This window comes from Athene noctua, chromosome 1 (assembly GCF_965140245.1).
Source record: "Athene noctua chromosome 1, bAthNoc1.hap1.1, whole genome shotgun sequence".
Taxonomy (NCBI): Eukaryota; Metazoa; Chordata; class Aves; order Strigiformes; family Strigidae; genus Athene; species Athene noctua.
In genome coordinates, this window is record NC_134037.1 from 116732784 (window position 1) to 116750078 (window position 17295).

The 17295-nt window shown below is 47.7% G+C and overlaps 1 protein-coding gene and 1 pseudogene across 1 annotated transcript in view; one reads left to right on the plus strand and one right to left on the minus strand.

Moving 5' to 3' along the window:
- The first annotated feature begins 3914 nt into the window (after window positions 1–3914).
- On the plus strand, window positions 3915–4954 carry LOC141957856 (NADH-ubiquinone oxidoreductase chain 2-like; annotated as a pseudogene).
- A 7917-nt stretch (window positions 4955–12871) lies between these two features.
- The window catches only part of LOC141956762 (cullin-9-like), a 33236-nt gene continuing 28812 nt past the window's right edge, over window positions 12872–17295 (minus strand). The window contains exons 36-40 of the mRNA XM_074897606.1: window positions 16932–17042; window positions 15499–15616; window positions 14987–15120; window positions 14702–14793; window positions 12872–13761 (exon numbers count right to left, since the gene is read on the minus strand). Coding sequence (XP_074753707.1) covers window positions 13563–13761; window positions 14702–14793; window positions 14987–15120; window positions 15499–15616; window positions 16932–17042 — 654 coding nt within the window. The 3' untranslated portion in view covers window positions 12872–13562. The remainder of the gene's footprint in view (window positions 13762–14701; window positions 14794–14986; window positions 15121–15498; window positions 15617–16931; window positions 17043–17295) is intronic.

A 17295-nucleotide genomic window follows, 5' to 3' on the forward strand; every position in this document is an offset into this window, starting at 1 on the left:
GTCTTATTATAGTACCTTTTTTTTTTTTTTTTTTTCCACAGATATGAGAAAAGCTCTTTCCAGAGACACAGAGAAGAAATCATTTATACCTCCACCGCATTCTCTGAGACCAGAAGATACTGAGTAACTGTAAGCTGTGATTCTCAGGCAACTTACGAAGAGTGTCAGGTTCCTTCTCCCCTATCCCCCCAAAACTTGTAGATGAAAAAGCTTAGGCTCAATGTTTTACCTCATGAAATACCAAAAAGCAATATTGAGAAGCTTCCTAATGATGCTTCTGTTGGTAACAGCTGCATACTTCTGTATTTACCCTATGATTTTTCCTTTAAAATACTGGAAATTCAGGGACTATTAAAATGGATTACCTCCTGTATGGTGTTTTCCTGGTTTTCTTTCAAATCAAAAATACCTGAAGTCGGTAATAGTAAAAACTCTTCAAATGTATTTATTCATGACAAGTCAAAATTCTGTACAATACCCAAGAAACACAACAGGGGAAGGCCAGTTTAGGTTTTCCAAATAACCTGCAAAACAGAAGTCTGTCTTCAAACAACCCTGTATCTACCACTGAGATAATGAAGTTTGCTTTTGTTTAATGGAGGAGCATAGATAAACATGAAACTTGGAGTAATGAAATTCAGCGATCTGAGTATTAACCATACAAGCTAGGGTTAAGACTAAGTAATATTAAATCTTGTGCACATAATCCATTTAATTTACTTATGTAAGCATGTTTTGCCCTTTGTGTTCTATCATGAGTTTTATATTCCTGTGTATCTTGCCAAGAAACAGATGCTTAGACAAGATACAGGCAAAGCAGTGTAAGCAGTTCTGTTCAAGCTGGTAGATTATTTACATTTTTGTTAGACATGCTGTGTAATAAATAATGGGTTTTGTTCCTTTTTTTTTCCTCCATCCTTATATCCATCTTTCTGTACCTGTTTTCCACTCACTTTCTGTCTGGTGTCTTGTGTCTCTGGCTGTGCTCTTGTTCTGTCTGGTCCTCATCCCTATCCCATTCCCCATCACTATTTTGCACTTAAGTTTCCTGTGCCTTTTCTTTCGCTCCCCCATTGGTCTTGTCTTGGGCCATGTCCCATTTTTGAGGCCATGGAATTTACATCAGGAGCGACAGGTTGACAGAAGCAGGTCCTCCAGCCCATCACTGTTTTTACCTTCTCCATCTGTCTCCCAGTCTGCATCTCTCTCTGTATTACTCAGTCCCTCTCCCTTGTTCTCTTACTTTTTCTCTCTCCATATGCTACTCCCAGTCCCCTCTTTATCCTTCCTTCCTTCTTCGTCTCCTTTGACCTTGTGTCCTGCTCCCTGACCCTATTTCTTCCTCCATCTCACCATCCTTTTCCCTATACCTTTGTCTCTGCTCCTCAGTCCTTCTCCCTTGTCTTACGTTTCCCTGCTCCCCATCCCTGTCTCTCTTCATCCCTCCCTGCTGCTCCTTGCCCCCCTGTCTTTCTCTCCCCTCTGATCAGTTTCTGTCCTTGTATTCCTCTTTGTCTCTCTATTCCTCTGTCCTTGTGTCTTTAGCACTCTGCTCGCTGCCCCCTTTCTCATTCTGTGTCCTGCTCCCTGATCCTCTCTTCCTCCATTGCTCCTTTTATCCATCCTTTTTTCCCCTGCCATTTCTCTCATGCTTCCTCTTTTTTATCCTCTGGTGCTCTGTCTGGCTCCCTGTGCTATCATTTCTCACTGTATATCAATGACCCTATCCTTTTTTAATCCCAAGTGGTGGACTTTGCAGTGCTTGGTTAATGATGATCTTAAAGGTCTTTTCCAACCTAAACGATTCTGTGGTGTGGATTCTGTCTCTGTCCTGCTCCCTTTTTTTAGTCCTCTCACTGTGCTTCTGTCCTTTCTCTTGTCCTTTTTTTCCTTGCCTCATGCTTTCTTGCTACAGCCCCGCTGTCCAGCTGGCTGCCGCTTTTCTCGTGGCCTGCACCCTGCTCCTCCTTTTTGGTGGCTTCCACCTGTGCCCAGGAGCCAACTGACCAACCGATGAGCACGGCTCCAGGGACAACTGCCAGGGTGTCCCATGGGCAGGGGGAGCCTTGGGTGTCCATCCCAAAGTTCAGAGCAGAGTCGCTGCTGGGCCTTGCTTTATGTGTGACTGAACAAACGCTTGCCGCCTCCTGGCTGTCTTCCGTGCTTCCTTTGCACCGGGCGAGGGGCAGGGAGGGATCCCAGAGGTGATGCGCTGGAGGTCCCCTGTGCCTGCTGGGCTCCAGCTGTGGGCTGGGGCTGGACGGGGAGGTGCGGGCAGGGAGGCCGAGGGCAGAAGCCCCTCTCACTAAGGGGGCGGCTGCTGTGGCAGGGGTGGCCCGGGGCGGGAGCCCTGGGAGGGGGCACAGTGTCCCCGCCAGGCCGGGAAGGGGTGGGAAGGCTGCTCCCGCCGCAGGCCGGGAGCTGTGGGCCCGGGGCGGTGGTTTTTGCGGCCTCGGCTGGGGGCGGCTGTACTACCGGCGTGCGCGAGGGGTGGTCCTGGCGCCCGTCTCGTGTGATCTGCACGCATCCCGCTGCGGCCCTGCTCCGGCAAGCGGAGCGGCCTCGAGAGCGCCTGCACGCTCACACACCCCCCCTCCGCCCTCCCCCCGCTCGCAGCCCACCGACTGAAATGGCGGCCTGCAGCGAGGAGGCCAAAGAAAGCCGGCGCCACGGCCACCAGGCGGCCGCAAGGCGGTATGGCGGCCCCGGCAGGCGCATGCGCGGTGGCTCCGCGGCCCGCTCGCCGCTGCCGCCCTGCGACCACACGGCTGGTCCTGCAGCCCGGCGGTGGCGCATGCGCAGTGGCGGGCTCTGACCGTGCACCCTGACCATCTTTTACGGGTCGTAAACTTGATGTTCCCCTGCACACACAGGAGTAAGATGAGAAAAAGCAGAATAAGATGAGCAGACCCCTTGGAACCTAAAAATCAGCAGCCACTGCTTGACACAAAGTCAAGCTCACCCTCGTCACTATCCCCTGCCCCATCCCAAAATGCTGGCCTCCATTTTTTTGGTTGGGGCGACTTTGGAGGAAAACAAATCCTCCAACAATAAGACCACACCTCTTAACCAAGAGCAACCCCTCAAAATCCTAGACCAGCCACAATAGAGGTCACCAATGGACCAAGTTACTCAGAGATGAGATTACTGAGCGCAATCTCCTCCAAGAGCCCCTACAGTCAAGGAAGTTTATGACCTCAATGGTCCTAAAGGTGCAGCTGCTATTAAGGGGTCATTTGGTCAATGATTAACAGTCCTATGGGAGTTGGGTTCAGACTGGAGCAATCTAGGTCATTTTCTATCTATGATGAACTTTCCCCAGTACAAAATGACAGGAAAAGTGAGGCAAATAGTACAAGCATGCCTCCCTCTAAGTAACAAACTCAACTGAACTACCAAGAGAACACCCATACCATCCCGTCCTAGAAAAGGCCTGCTGGGGTGGCAGCACTCAGCAAATGCAAAAGGCTTAAGCCCTTTACCCAGAGGTTCAATTACTCTCAACTCCTCTCCCTAGCTCCCCTCTTTTTCCACCACGCTTACTCATGACCTTGGCTACAAAAGTCCTGCTCCTTTCCCCAGGCTTCTTAATGTATTTGCACTTCCTGTCCATGACTGTGCTACAAGCAGCTCCTACACCTCTGAAGAAACTTCCTATTCCTGCCATTAGCCTTTGACACGCCAGCATACCAACCTGCTACGCAGGCTCACTCCTTAAGGAAATGTGCCTGAATATAAAGGATCACTATGGTAAGGTGAACATAGAGCTATACCAGCCCTCTCCTTTCCTAAGATTAGAAAAGATTGAACCTAGACATAAGAGCTCAAAACTCTCCATACTTCCACTATATTATTTTCTAGTAGGGTCAACTAAAAAGCTATATATAAAAATGATGGTTTAACCCCTTCACCTACTACTGAACCCACATGCAAAATTTATCTTTTCCCTAACCTTACTCCCAGTAACAACCATTACAATTTCAAGCAACCACTGAATCATAGCCTGGACAGGGTTCAAAATTAACACCCTCAATATCATTCCCCTCATCTCAAAATCCCGTCTCCCACAAGCCCTTGAAGCCGCAATCAAATACCTCCTAGTACAAGTGGCCACCTCAGCATCAGTCCTTTGTTCAAGCATAACCAATGCTTGAGCCACAGGCCAATGAGCCATTACCCAACTAAGCCACCCAACATCATGCCTCCTACTGACAATAGCAACTGCAAACAAATTAGTACTAGTGCCATTCCATTTCCAATTCCCAGAAGTACTTCAAAGGCTCATCCCTAATTGCTGCTCTGTTACTATCAACAGTAATTAAATTCTGCCCCCCCATCACCATTCTCTTCCTAAGTCACTCAACCCAATATTATTAACCATCATAGACATTTCCTTAGCAGTCCTAGGAGGCTGAATAGGACTAAACCAAATTCAAAATCTTAGCCTTCTCCTCCAACTCCCATTTAGACTGAATGGCCGTAATTATTACCTATTGTCCCAAATTCCCCCTACTAACTTTCTACTTATATTTCCTAATAACTGCCACAATATTTCTCACCCTCAACACAACCAAAGTTCTAAAACTATCAATGACCCCCACATACTAAATATAACCTTAATATTCCTCCTTACTGTTCCTAGCAGAACTTCCTCCAACAGGCTTCCTGCCTAAATGACTTATCATCAAAGAACTTACTAAACATAAAATGACCACAACAGCCACAGTCCTTGCCCTACTCTCAATAGTAGGATTGTTCTTCTACCTTCACCTCACATACGACTCAACAATCACACTTGGACTATACCCCACCAAAAAAAAACACAAAAAACCCCAACAAACTAACAGTAAATCTAAGCTTACCACTAACAAAAACTCTAACCAAAAAAAGACCCTAATCCTTACCTTAATGACTATAACCCCTAAACCCTAACAACTGAAACTCCAACCCTATCCCTAAGACTAACCATAATGGTAACATTAACCCTAATGACTGTAGTCATATCCCTAAGACAAACATTTAAACCTAATCCTAACACCTAACCCCTAATTCTAACTGAAACTATAACCCTAACATTAGAACTAATCCTAACCCTAACCTTAACCCTCACACCAACCATAATAGCCATAACCCTAACCTTTTGCCTTAAACCTAATCCTAACCGTAAATTTAACCAAAATGACTGCAAACCTAATCCTACCACCTAACCCTGTTAACAGTTACCCTAGCCCTAACCTTTAATGCTAATAACCCCAACCCTAAAGGTAACTCTAACACCCCTAAACCCTAAAAGAAATTATAACCCTAACCCTTACTACTAAACCTTCACCTTAAACCTAACCCTAAACCTTAGTTTAATCCTAAATTTAACCAAAATAACTGTAAACCTAATCTTAACTGTCCTGGCTTCAGCCAGGATAGAGTTAACTTTCCTTGGGCTGAGAGGGAGCACAGCTAGAAGACCAGGGCTAGATCAATCACTGGAGTGTTCCATACCATGTGCAATCATGCTCAGTATATAGGTGGACATGTGCCACCCTGTTTTTTTTTTTTGTTGTTTTTGTTTCTGGGTTAGTGTAGTGGAATTTTCTGGTGCAGTTAGATTGCTGCTAGGGATGGCCTCCATACTGGTCGCCACTCAGTGAGCCACTGCTGCATTTTACCCATTTTGGACTTACTATTGTTACCGTTATTTTTGTTACTATTACTTTTTTTTTTTTTTTTTAAATTCAACGTAGAAATTTCTTCTTTTGTCCCTCCCCTATTTCACTAGGGAGGGGGGCAGGGAAGCAAACAATTGGCAACGTGGCAATTGACTACCAGCTGAGTTCAAACCACAACACTAAACCTACCACCTAACCCTAAACCTAGGTTGCAAGTGTCTGGTTTGGAGCTAGCTCTGTCTAGTGTTAGTGTCCAGGCGACGGTGAAGGATAACACAAACCCAAAACCTTAAATTCTTGCCATAACCCTAAGCATATTTGCTAACCCTCAGGACCCCTAAACTAAACCATACATGAAGGGACTACAAAGGGAAGGTGAGGGCTCACAAAAGCTATCAGTACTGGCCCCTTTCAGTGTGAGGCTCTGCTGACAGGTGTCTGGTTTGGACCTGGGCTCTAGCTAGGGTTAGGATCTGGGTGAGGGTGATGGATAACCCCAACACAAACCATAACACTAAGTCTTACCACTTAACTTTACAGAACCACAGAATCATCTAGGTCAGAAAAGACCTTGAAGATCATCCAAGATCAAAAGATCATCCAGTCCAACCATTAACCTCACACTGACATTTCCCAACTCCAACATATCCCTCAGCGCTGTGTCAACCCAACCTCCAGGGATGGGGACTCCACCACCTCCCTGGGCAGCCCGTTCCAACGACCAACAACCCCTTCTGGAAATAAATGCTTCCTAATATCTAGTCTAAACCTTCCCTGGCACAACATGAGGCCGTTCCCTCTTGTCCTATCACTTGTTACTTGGTTAAAGAGACTCATCCCCAGCTCTCTGCAACCTCCTTTCAGGTAGCTGTAGAGGGCGATGAGGTCTCCCCTCAGCCTCCTCTTCTCCAGACTAAACACCCCCAGTTCCCTCAGCCACTCCCTGTATGACCTGTGCTCCAGACCCTGCACCAGCTCCATTGCCCTTCTCTGGACACGCTCGAGTCATTCAATGTCCTTTTTTGGGTGAGGGACCCAAAACTGAACACAGGAATCAAGGTGCGGCCTCACCAGTGCCGAGTACAGGGGTCAGATCCCTTCCCTGTCCCTGCTGGCCACGCTAGTGCTGACAAAAGCCAGGATGCCATTGGCCTTCTTGGCCACCTGGGCACACTGCTGGCTCCTGTTCAGCCGGCTGTCAATCACCCCCCCCAGGTCCCTCTCTGACTGTCAGCTCTCCAGCCACTCCTCCCCAAGCCTGTAGCGCTGCTGGGGGTTGTTGTGGCCCAAGGGCAGCCCCCGGCATTTGGCCTTATGGAAACTCCTCCAGTTGGCCTCAGCCCATGGCTCCAGCCTGTCCAGGTCTCTCTGCAGAGCCTCCCTACCCTCGAGCAGATCAACACTCTCACCCAACTTGGGGTCATCTGCAAACTGACTGAGGGTGCACTCAATCCCCTCGTCTAGATCATCAATAAAGATGTTAAACAGGAGTGGCCCCAAAACCCAGCCCTGGGGGACACCACTCGTGACCGGCCGCCAACTGGATTTAACTCCGTTCACCACAACTCTTTGGGCCCGGCCATCCAGACAGTTTTTTACCCAGCAAAGCGTGTGCCCACCCAAGCCACGAGCGGCCAGTTTCGCCAGGAGAATGCTGTGGGAAACGGTGTCAAAAGCCTTGCTAAAGTCAAGGTAGACAACACCCACAGCCTTTCCCTCATCCAATAAGCAGGTTGCCCTGTCATAGAAGGAGATCAGGTTTGTCAAGCAGGACCTGCCTTTCATAAACCCATGCGGACTGGGCCTGAGCATCTGGTTGACCTGCATGTGTTGTATGATGGTACTCAGGATGAGCTGCTCCATCAGCTTCCTGGGCACCTGACAGGCCTGTAATTTCCCGGATCATCCTTCTGACCCTTCTTATATATGGGCATCACATTGGCCAATCAGTTGGGACCTCCTTCATCAGCCAGGACTGCTGGTAAATGATGGAAAGCAGCTAGGCAAGCACCCCAGCCAGCTCCTTCAGCACCCTCGGGTGTATCCCATCTGGTCCCATAGACTTGTGTGTGTCTGTGTGATGCAGCAGGTCACTGACTCTCTCCTGGAATGCGGGGGGGTCATTCTCCCAGTCTCTCTCTTCTGGCTGAGGAGGCTGGATTCCCTCAACTGGTCTTGCTATTAAAGACTGAGGCACAGAAGGCATTAAGCACCTCAGCCTTCTCCTCATCACTTACCATGTTTCCTCCCGCATCTAGCAGGGGATGGAGTCTCTCCCTAGTCTTTCTTTTGTTGCTGACATACTTACAGAAACATTTCTTGTTGTCCTTGATTGCTAAAGCCAGATTAATTTCCAGCTGGTCTTTAGACCTGATTTCCACCCTGCATAGCCTCACAGCCTATTTGTAATCACTGTGTGTGGCTAGCCCCTTCTTCGAAAAGCTGTAAACATTCCTTTTCTCCCTAAGTTGCAGCCAAAGCTCCCTGTTCAGCCAGGGTGGTCTTCTCTGGCACCGGCTTCTCTTAGAGCACCTGGGGACCGCCTGCTCCTGAGCCATTAACACTTCCTTCTTAAAGAGCACCCAGCCTTCCTGGGCCCCTATACCCTTCAGGACCATCTCCCAAGGGATCCTGTCAAGCAAGTGCCTAAACAAGACAAAGTCAGCCCTTTGGAAGTCCAGGATGGCAGTTCTGCTGCCCCCTCTCCTGGCCTCTCTAAGAATAGAGAATTCTATCATTTCATGATCACTGTGCCGTGGTCGGCCTCCAACCACCACATCATCCACCAGCCCTTCTCTGTTCACAAAGAGGAGATCCAGCAGGGCACCTTCTCTGGTCAGTTCTCTCACCAGCTGCAGCAGGAAGTTGTCTCCCACACATTCCAGGAATCTCCGGGACTGGTCTCGTTCTGCCATGTTGTAATTCCAGCAGATGTCTGGGAAGTTAGTCTCCCGCAAGAACAAGGGCACGTGATTGTGAGATTTCTCCTAAATGCCTATAGAATATTTCATCCACCTCTTTGTCCTGGGTGGGTGGGTGGCCTGTAGTAGACTCCTACTACAACATCTGCCCTGTTGGCCTTCCCCCTGATTCTAACGCAAAGACACTCCACACTGTCTTCACTATACTTGTACTCAAAGCAATCATAACAGTCCCTGACACACAGTGCCACCCCACAACCTCTCCTTCCTTGTCTGTCCCTCCTAAAGAGCTTGTAGTTGGCACGCTCCAGTCATGGCAGACATCCCACCATGTTTCTGTAACAGCAACTACATCATAATTTTCCTGTTTCATCACGGCTTCAAGCTCCTCCTGTCTGTTACCCATGCTGTGTGCATGGGTACACATGCACTTCAGATGGGCCGATGTTTTGCCCCTTCCCCCTTCAAATCTAGTTTAAAGCTCTGTCAGTGAGCCCAACTAACTCCTGCCCCAAGATGCTCTTCCCGTCTGGGACAGGTGCATCCCATCTAATGCCAAAAGGTCAGGTGCCCTGTATACTAACCCATGATCGAAAAATCCACAGCCCCGATGGTAACACCAGTCTTGGAGCCACAAGTTCATCTGTTGAGTTCTCCTGTATTCTTCTTCATCCACCCCCACAACTTCACTCTAACCTCTAACCTTAATGCTAATCCTAATGGCCATAACCCTAAACCTAAGGCCCCCAACTCTTACATCCAAACCCTAATGCTAACAGTACCTTAACCACAACACTAACCTTAACTCTAACCCTAATTGCAACCTAACCCTTACACTAATCCTAACCCAAACTGTAACCCTAATCCCTAACCCGTTTGGTTAGGAATGTATTTTTAACTGCTTGACCCTAACCCTAACTTCCTTGCTGAGGGAGCTGGCATTTTCAACAGCCTAAGTGCCCCGCTGGTACACCAGTGCTGGGCATAGTGTTTTGTGGGAGGGTCCCTAAATCCTGCTGCTACCTCAGGCCAGGGCACTCTGCTTTGCATGTGGCTATGTATCCTTGGGAGTGTGACCCCCGAGGCTTGCAGTATCCCAGCACCGTCTGATGGGCAGGCATCCCCCAGCCCCACCAGCACGTGATTGGACTTGATGCTGGATGCTTTGGTGCCTGGGATTATGTAACACAGTCCTCTGTGCAGGGATCCCTGAAGGATCATTTTGGTGATCTCTTGGGAGTGCCTTGTTAGAATCTTACCAATCCTTTTGAGTTTTTCAGCCAGTAGAACACACTGTTTATTATGAGTTCTGATCCTGGCTTCCTGATCTGCAGAGCAATACCCACTAATAGGTGAGCAATTCCCTCTCAGCTTGACAATACTGGTAGATCTTAACTTGAATTCCTGTCTACTCCATGCTAGAAACTTCCTTGTAGGATAGACACTTACTCTTAATGGTAAGGATTTAAGGAGCTTCTTGTGGTGAATGCCCCTGTAACATTCACTCCAGTTGTTACTAATTTTGTCTTTTTCAAAGTTGGCAATTCCATGGCCCTGACTGGGCAACCTAGTCCAATGCAAAAATTCTTCCTTCCTCCAGTCATTAGGTCTCAAAGATGACATTTGAAACAGAAATCTTCCATTCTGAGACTAGGGTCTCACCACAAACTGCTTCTGGACCCACCACTAGTGCTTTTGGGTCCCAAATTTATAGAACTTTCTCTTCCCTTCCCCCTGGAGCAACGCACAACTTTCTAAATTAATTCTCAATACCTTCTTGACCAACTATCAGCTTTATGGTGTCATCAGCCAATATGCAGTTCTGTATCTTTCCCAAGGACTGAGGTGAGGCTGACTGGCCTCTTGTTTCCTGGATTGTCCTTGACAATGCTGTCTGCCTTTTTCCAGTCATTGGGAGCATCCCCCAATCGCCACAACTTTTTAAGTATGATGAAGAGCAGCCTCATGGCATCTGCCAGCCCTTTCAGTACTCTGGGATGCATCCCATCTGGTTCCATCGACTTAATGCAACGTCTAATGGACTTGAGTGGTCCCTAATTTTATCTTCCACTACTGTGGGTACTGCTTCACTCCCACAGACTCTGCTATGAGGCTTGGGGACCTGGGAAGCCTTACCAGTGAAAAGTGAGCTTTGACTTTCATAACTCCCTTCTTACGTGTGTGGGCAATGTCTTTATAAACCTCACAAGTAGTCTGCCCTTGCTTCTACTTTCTGTCTCTTAGGTGAAGCCACATCTGATAACCGAAGAGAGACAATGCTGCTGCAGCTCCACACCCCCCCAGTCCAACCAGTAGTAAGGCTAAGCATGTACTCCATGTAGGCACACAGACAAGTATAAAACAGGAGTATAAATAATACGGAAACACTATTCACACAAAAACAAGTAGCACCAATAGCCTCACCCCGTTTCTCTCATTGGCTGATCAGGATGAAGAACTGTTAGTGGGAAATACATATACACATATGTATGCTTCCAGTCCCCCCATAGATGGGTATAGACCTGCAGTGGTCTCCTGGGTGAGCCCTCAAGGCTACAGACCCACACCAGATGAAGAAGGGGAGCTGGGTGAAAGGAAAATTGTAGGGAAGAAAGAAACATGGAAGGAGGTGGAAGGAACGTGGAAGGAACACAGGGAGGTCAGGTAGCACAACTGTAGATATTGTACATATCTTTGCAAGCGCAAAATTATTTGACTAAATAAGTTACATTTACGGGTTGTCATGATCCAGGGAAATGGATGTACCCATTGTAAATCAGAAGTAACGGAGGTTGAAGGGATAGTAGGTAGGAAATAGAAGGGAACTTGGTAATCACACTACATAATCATATCTGCCAACAAAATCAACCAGATTTACCTAGGTGGAGAGGTCACTTCACATAGCCCAGAAAATTTATGTGTGATTAATAAGTATCCAAGTGCCTCATCATCCATCCAATTAGTGATGTGCATGAATGGATGAATGAGATTCCCACTGTCCCTACTTCTTATGCAGTGAAACCACAGCCAAGCAAATAGGCTTGAAGGAATCAGCAGGGAAAGAAGATGCTGTTGAACATGACTCTAGTCTGGTGCTGCAAGGAGACATCAGAGGTGTAGAATAAATGGGAGGCCCTTATGCAACTCAAGACCATGGTCCAGTTGCCAGTGAAATACAACTGATCATTTTTTCCACTTACCCAGTGAGATGTGTGTTGGGGGTAAGCCCCAAAGTGCCTGGCATGACCTGCTTCAGGGACAGTATTAGGTGAGGAGTTTGACCGGGGCAGTACACCTGTCGAACTGTAACACAGGTGTCCAAAGGTGAGCTCAGAAACCTCCTGCAGAGCAGAAGATCAAGGCTTGATCTTGATTTTCAGTAGAAATATCATCCATGAAAGCAGGGCTGCACAATCCTTCTTTTTAAGCAGGCATCCAGGAGGCACTGGATGAGTCTCCACACAAGGGACACGGGCATTCAGGATGTTCTGCTCTGTCCTGCAACAACCTGGGGAATTGAGACTGTTCCTGCAAGGACTGGTCACACTGGGAAAGATGAGGATGTCTAGGCCTTCCCACCACATCTCTACCCATAGTGGCCCTGAGGAGAGGGCCCAGAGAGGTGTCTGCTTCTGGTTGTGGGGCAGGGAACCCCTTTGCCACATAGCGGGAGCAGGGTTGGGACTTCCACCATGCCAGATTCTGGGACTGTGCAGGACTGGGAGCAAGGGGGTGGGGGGGTAGTGGAAAAAAATCAGTCCTCTTGCCCTGGTCTGCCCCTGGCAGTTGTCCCCTGCCCAGCATACCCCTAACCACCCCACATCCCTCCCAGATGATACCTAAGGCCCGAGTGCCGTATCTCCAAAACAATCCCACAAACCTCCCAATCACCTCACAGCAGTCCCACATCTGCCTTCTGCAGGGCACCAGATGTTACCATCTTCATCAACATACAGGTCTTGCACCTGTTCCCAGAAACACCAGCCCCATCACTCTGGGCTGCTCCCCTGCCCTCTTTCCCATACCTCTTACTGTTCTCTGAACTGCTCAGGAAGGAAAAGCCACTTTGCAGGGATGATTGTGTGGCCTGGGTGAGGATCCCAAACCCACACATATTTCACAAATGACTCCTGGGATGAGCACATTCAGGTCACATCCTCCTCACTTGAGCATGTCCTGCTCTCCCTTCACACTCATGTTCCCCACAGACAACCAGGAGGCTTGTGCTTGAAGAAAACTTTTTTTTTTTTAAAACAGAACTTTTTTCAACCCTTGTTCCTCAGGGTTTCCTTTTTTGCAAAGATAAAGTATTATCTGAACAACTTCTGCACATATATATCTCTATATCTATCTCATATATGTGTGTGTGCACATACATTTATACACTTAAAAACAGTCCTGCAAACTTGTGCCAGTCATAGCAGCCCATCCTGCTTCATAGCAGAGAAGACAACTACAACAAACAGCAAAAAAGCTGCCCCTTTCAACGAGAGGAATGCACTGAACCACATCCATCTGTGGCTCTGGAGAGAATCCCACCAGCTCCAGATGGGAGGCTTTGACTTGAGTGTAAACACATCACTTTACAGTATTTCTAGACACTGGCTGGATTAGACAGTGCCATGTTAGGACATGCACCATGCTCACCTGTGCCCAGCCCTTGGGTAAAGCGTGCCCAAGGACACCAAACAGTCCTTTAACAGGAGGCAAGCTGTCCTCACTTTACAGCTGGACTGTGACTTTCCAATTCAGTTAGATACCTATGGGCAGAAATAGAGACAAGGAAGAAAGGCGAGATGTCTTTCTGAGAGGTGGCCACAGTAACACAGCCCATCTGTCCAGAGCGATGTTTCTGCATATTAAAGGAGAGTCACTGAGCAAGTAGCTCCCAGAGGAAACATCTCTTCATTCTGCCTGAGAGCTCCTCACTGTCTTTGAGGCAGAGGTCCAGGCTGCCAGGCTGGGTGACAGCCCACTTCTAGTCATAGGCATCATCATCATCAAAGTAGGAATCACAGTCAAGGTTATCTGACTCATCATCAAACAGAAAGTTGTCTTCATCAAGATCATCGTCATCATCATAGTCTTCCTGCCAGTGCGGTTCATACTCCTCATCTTCAACCTCTTTGCCACCTTCGTCTGTGTTGGGGGAGTCACACGAGATGGTACGTTTTGGCCTATTGAGGAGGAGAGCATCAGAGCAGAGCCCTGGCTGTGCAACCACAACTCAGCCTCACACCACCCTCGTCTTCCCTGCTACCACCACCTCAGCATCCCCATCCAAAGCCATGCCTCAGGGACACAGCAGCCATGCAGATGCACCTCGGAGAAGGCGATTAAATGGCCTTATCCATGCATGCAGCACAGGGCTGTGTCAGAGAGACACCTGTGACTGGGCCAACAAGCTGCAGTCTGCCACCAGCTCTCGTGTCTCAGCCTCATCCCAAGAGCAAAAACCCTGCTCTGAAACAGTGTCTCTTGACTCAGTCGTCATTCTTTCTTGCAACACTCAGCACCCTGTTCAGCTCCTGGAAATACAGCAGCTGTCAGGGGGGATTGGTCACACTGGGATAGTAGTTTCTTGGCTTAAACAGTGTGTCATTAAGGAACAGACCCTGTTTCAAACTTATCACCTTCCATACTTAATATCTGCCAGCTCACTACTCTAGGCAGAGAAACCAACCATTTCAGCTCTCAACACATTATTTTACAGCTGTGTCACCCCTTCTCCATTCCCTTCTTTAAATAAATGTCAGGCCCTCTCATCTCCCCCCATGTATGTTCTTATTCTTGCTTCTCTCACCTAGACACCTCCTAGACCTCAGGTACAACTTTGAAGAAAGAGTGTGACACTCTACAGAAACTCAAGAGAGTCCAGGGAGACCAACTTATATAACCAGGTAAGCCAGTGATGGCATTTTCTTGACCAAGTGGAGGTTTTGCTGGTTTCCCTACACCTCTGTCTCACATTTGCCTCAGACCGCAACACAGAATGCAAGTAACTAGCATTTGTTATTAACTCTTCTGTACATCAGAAAGCAGAGCAGAAAACTCTGGTCACCTGCTTTTTGTCTGCACTCACGCACCCTTCCTTGTTACCCTGCTAAGAAAACTCACCCTATAAAGGCAGGGGCTGAAGTAGGCACATTGGAGAGTTTCACCTTTCTCTGACCAGGATCTGCTGAAGTCTGTAGCCCAACATGGAAATCCTGCTAGCACAGAAGAACAGCCAGAAGAGAGAGACAATATGCGATTTTGGGTATATTTTGCACTGCAAACCCCTTCCCTACGTACACACAGCACAGAGTCTATCCCCTCAGCTGATCAAGCCCCCTTCTAGGTTCGCCCAAGATCAAACTAGAGCAGAGCAAGATAGTCAACTAAAGAGCATGTGGACTTCACCTGTGTGGAATACCAGAGAATTGCAAAGAGACGTTCCTTGATCTGATGTACCAACTCCAAACCAGCACTGAAATGCTCTGCTTTCAGGAGCTGAAGAGAAGAGGCCAGGTCCTGATACTGCAGCAGGGTTTCCTCTGCAATTTAAAGTCAACAAAGTCACACTGCTTCCCACACTCTTAAGCACAGACCAAGTCCCTTGGCTCTAATTATGAAGCAATCCCTTGGCTCCGATTATGAAGTAGTCACAGCTACTTAGGTCTCCTGTGCACATACACTTCTCTTTCAGAAGGGAACATGTCGTTCCTTGCTGCATCAATCTCCACTGGCAGCCAAACTGCTTCAGTGGACTTCCCAGAAATGACATCAGGAAGGCAAAAATGGGCTGGGAAAAGTCAGAGAGACCAGCTGGGTGCCACTGTGTATGCTATTGCCTCCTTTGAACCAGAGCTGCCACCCTTTGAACCAGACAGCTGGGAATGCTGGTCTCTACTTTGAGAGGCTGCGGGACTTACCCAGAAGGATCTGCAAAGCATTAGTGTGCAGCTCTAGGCTCTCAGTCTGCTGTTCCACAACATTCATGCTCTCAGCGTCCTGGTTATAGTAGCTGTACACACAAGAGTAGGCCAGCACCTGCAGCAGTACAGATCACTCCTTCAGCTTCAGAGTGGGCAAAAGAGAATAGCATCAAATCCTTCCAGATTTTATTATGTATCAGTGGCTGAGAGAAGCCTGGCAGTGCTTCTAGTCTGGGGCAACAGCCCAGTGAACCATTATGCCAAGTGACAGCAGTGCCAGGCTACCTAGAGCTACTCATAGGATTGGAAATGAACGTGTAATTATTTTGTCCCGAAGTCTGAAGCAACTGATTGTTCCTATCTGTGAACCATCACAAGAACACAGACTGTAAATGCATAACAAGCATGACTGACCAGGAGGCAGAGTGTCAAAAGAACCAGCACACAGAATCTACATGTTGCTGAGCAGCCCTAGACTCAAGTGGCCCTGAACCGAGAGAACTGAGCCCAAAGGGAAGGAGGCATGGTGCTATACAGCACCAAGAGCCCACGACAAAGACACTTCAACAACCGACAAACTCCTGTTATGAATAAATGACCCTTAAAGCCATCCAGGCACTCAGCAGGAAACAAGACCACTGTTTCCAGTTAAAGAAAAGGGTCAGAAAAGCCAGCAGCAGCAAGCAACAGTAATACGTATCCTGGCAAACACAGGGGTTACCATACTGAAGAGACAAGACAGGAACATACACCCTTGCTCCGCATCTCTCTCAAAATCAAATCTGCCTGCGCAAACAAGGTATATGTTGCAAAGCCAATACTGCAAAGGCAATTCCCGTCTCTTTCCTGTGTTTCAGGGGATAGAAGACATTGCAGGCCTACACTGTCACAGGCTTATTGCACACATCCCGTGGCTGCACTGCAAATCCTTCATAATGTGGCAAGGCAGTGGGTAACTCCGTGCTCCCAAAACACCTACGGCTCATGAAATGAAGTTAAGAAAGGAAAATCATAACATGAGCATCTAGAAGGACTTCCTGATTATAACACAGCATCAAGGAGAGCTTTCAAAAGGTAAGCAACATCACTGGGGCATTTCAAATTGGAATGGACCAAACGCAGTATATGAAAACACTAAATATAGATCCTTGTGCTGACACCTAGATTCCATGGTGTCAACTTAGATCTAAGCTCCAAATCCTACAACCTGACTGTGATGAACACTGCAGACAGAGCCCACCTCAGAGTGAGAGCGGGGAAAGGCAGACATGAGCTCTTCTTCAGTTCTGATGCTACTCTTCTCCTCAAGCTTTTTCTGTCTTGCCTTGTTTGGAGCAGAGCAAGGTTAGCATCTCCTCACTTTAAGAGAGGCATAAAACACACCAACCGAATTAGGCCTAAACCTCAGCAAGTCTGTTATCCAGCCTTACCTTCCGTGCCTGCTCTAGCACTTTGCAGGCATCAAGAACAAAGGTCAAAGTCCTCATTTTTGGCATCTCACTGATGGAAGAAACCCTGTTCCTCAGACTCATGGCAAATTCCTGCAATAATCAAAGGAGGGGGGAAAAAAAAAAAAAAAAATCGATGTCAAGCTCCACAAGATTAAAAAAAAAATTTAAAAAAATCACACCTTCCCTATAGGTAATTGTCAAGCATCCTGAAGTGCCATCCCAGAAGATGCAGGCAGCAGAGCATTTACTGCATCCAACTATGACATCTTTACTGTGCCATCACCTCAACCTTTTACAGTATCTCAGCTCTAGACAAAGTTCATCCTTCAGTTGCCATTGCTTC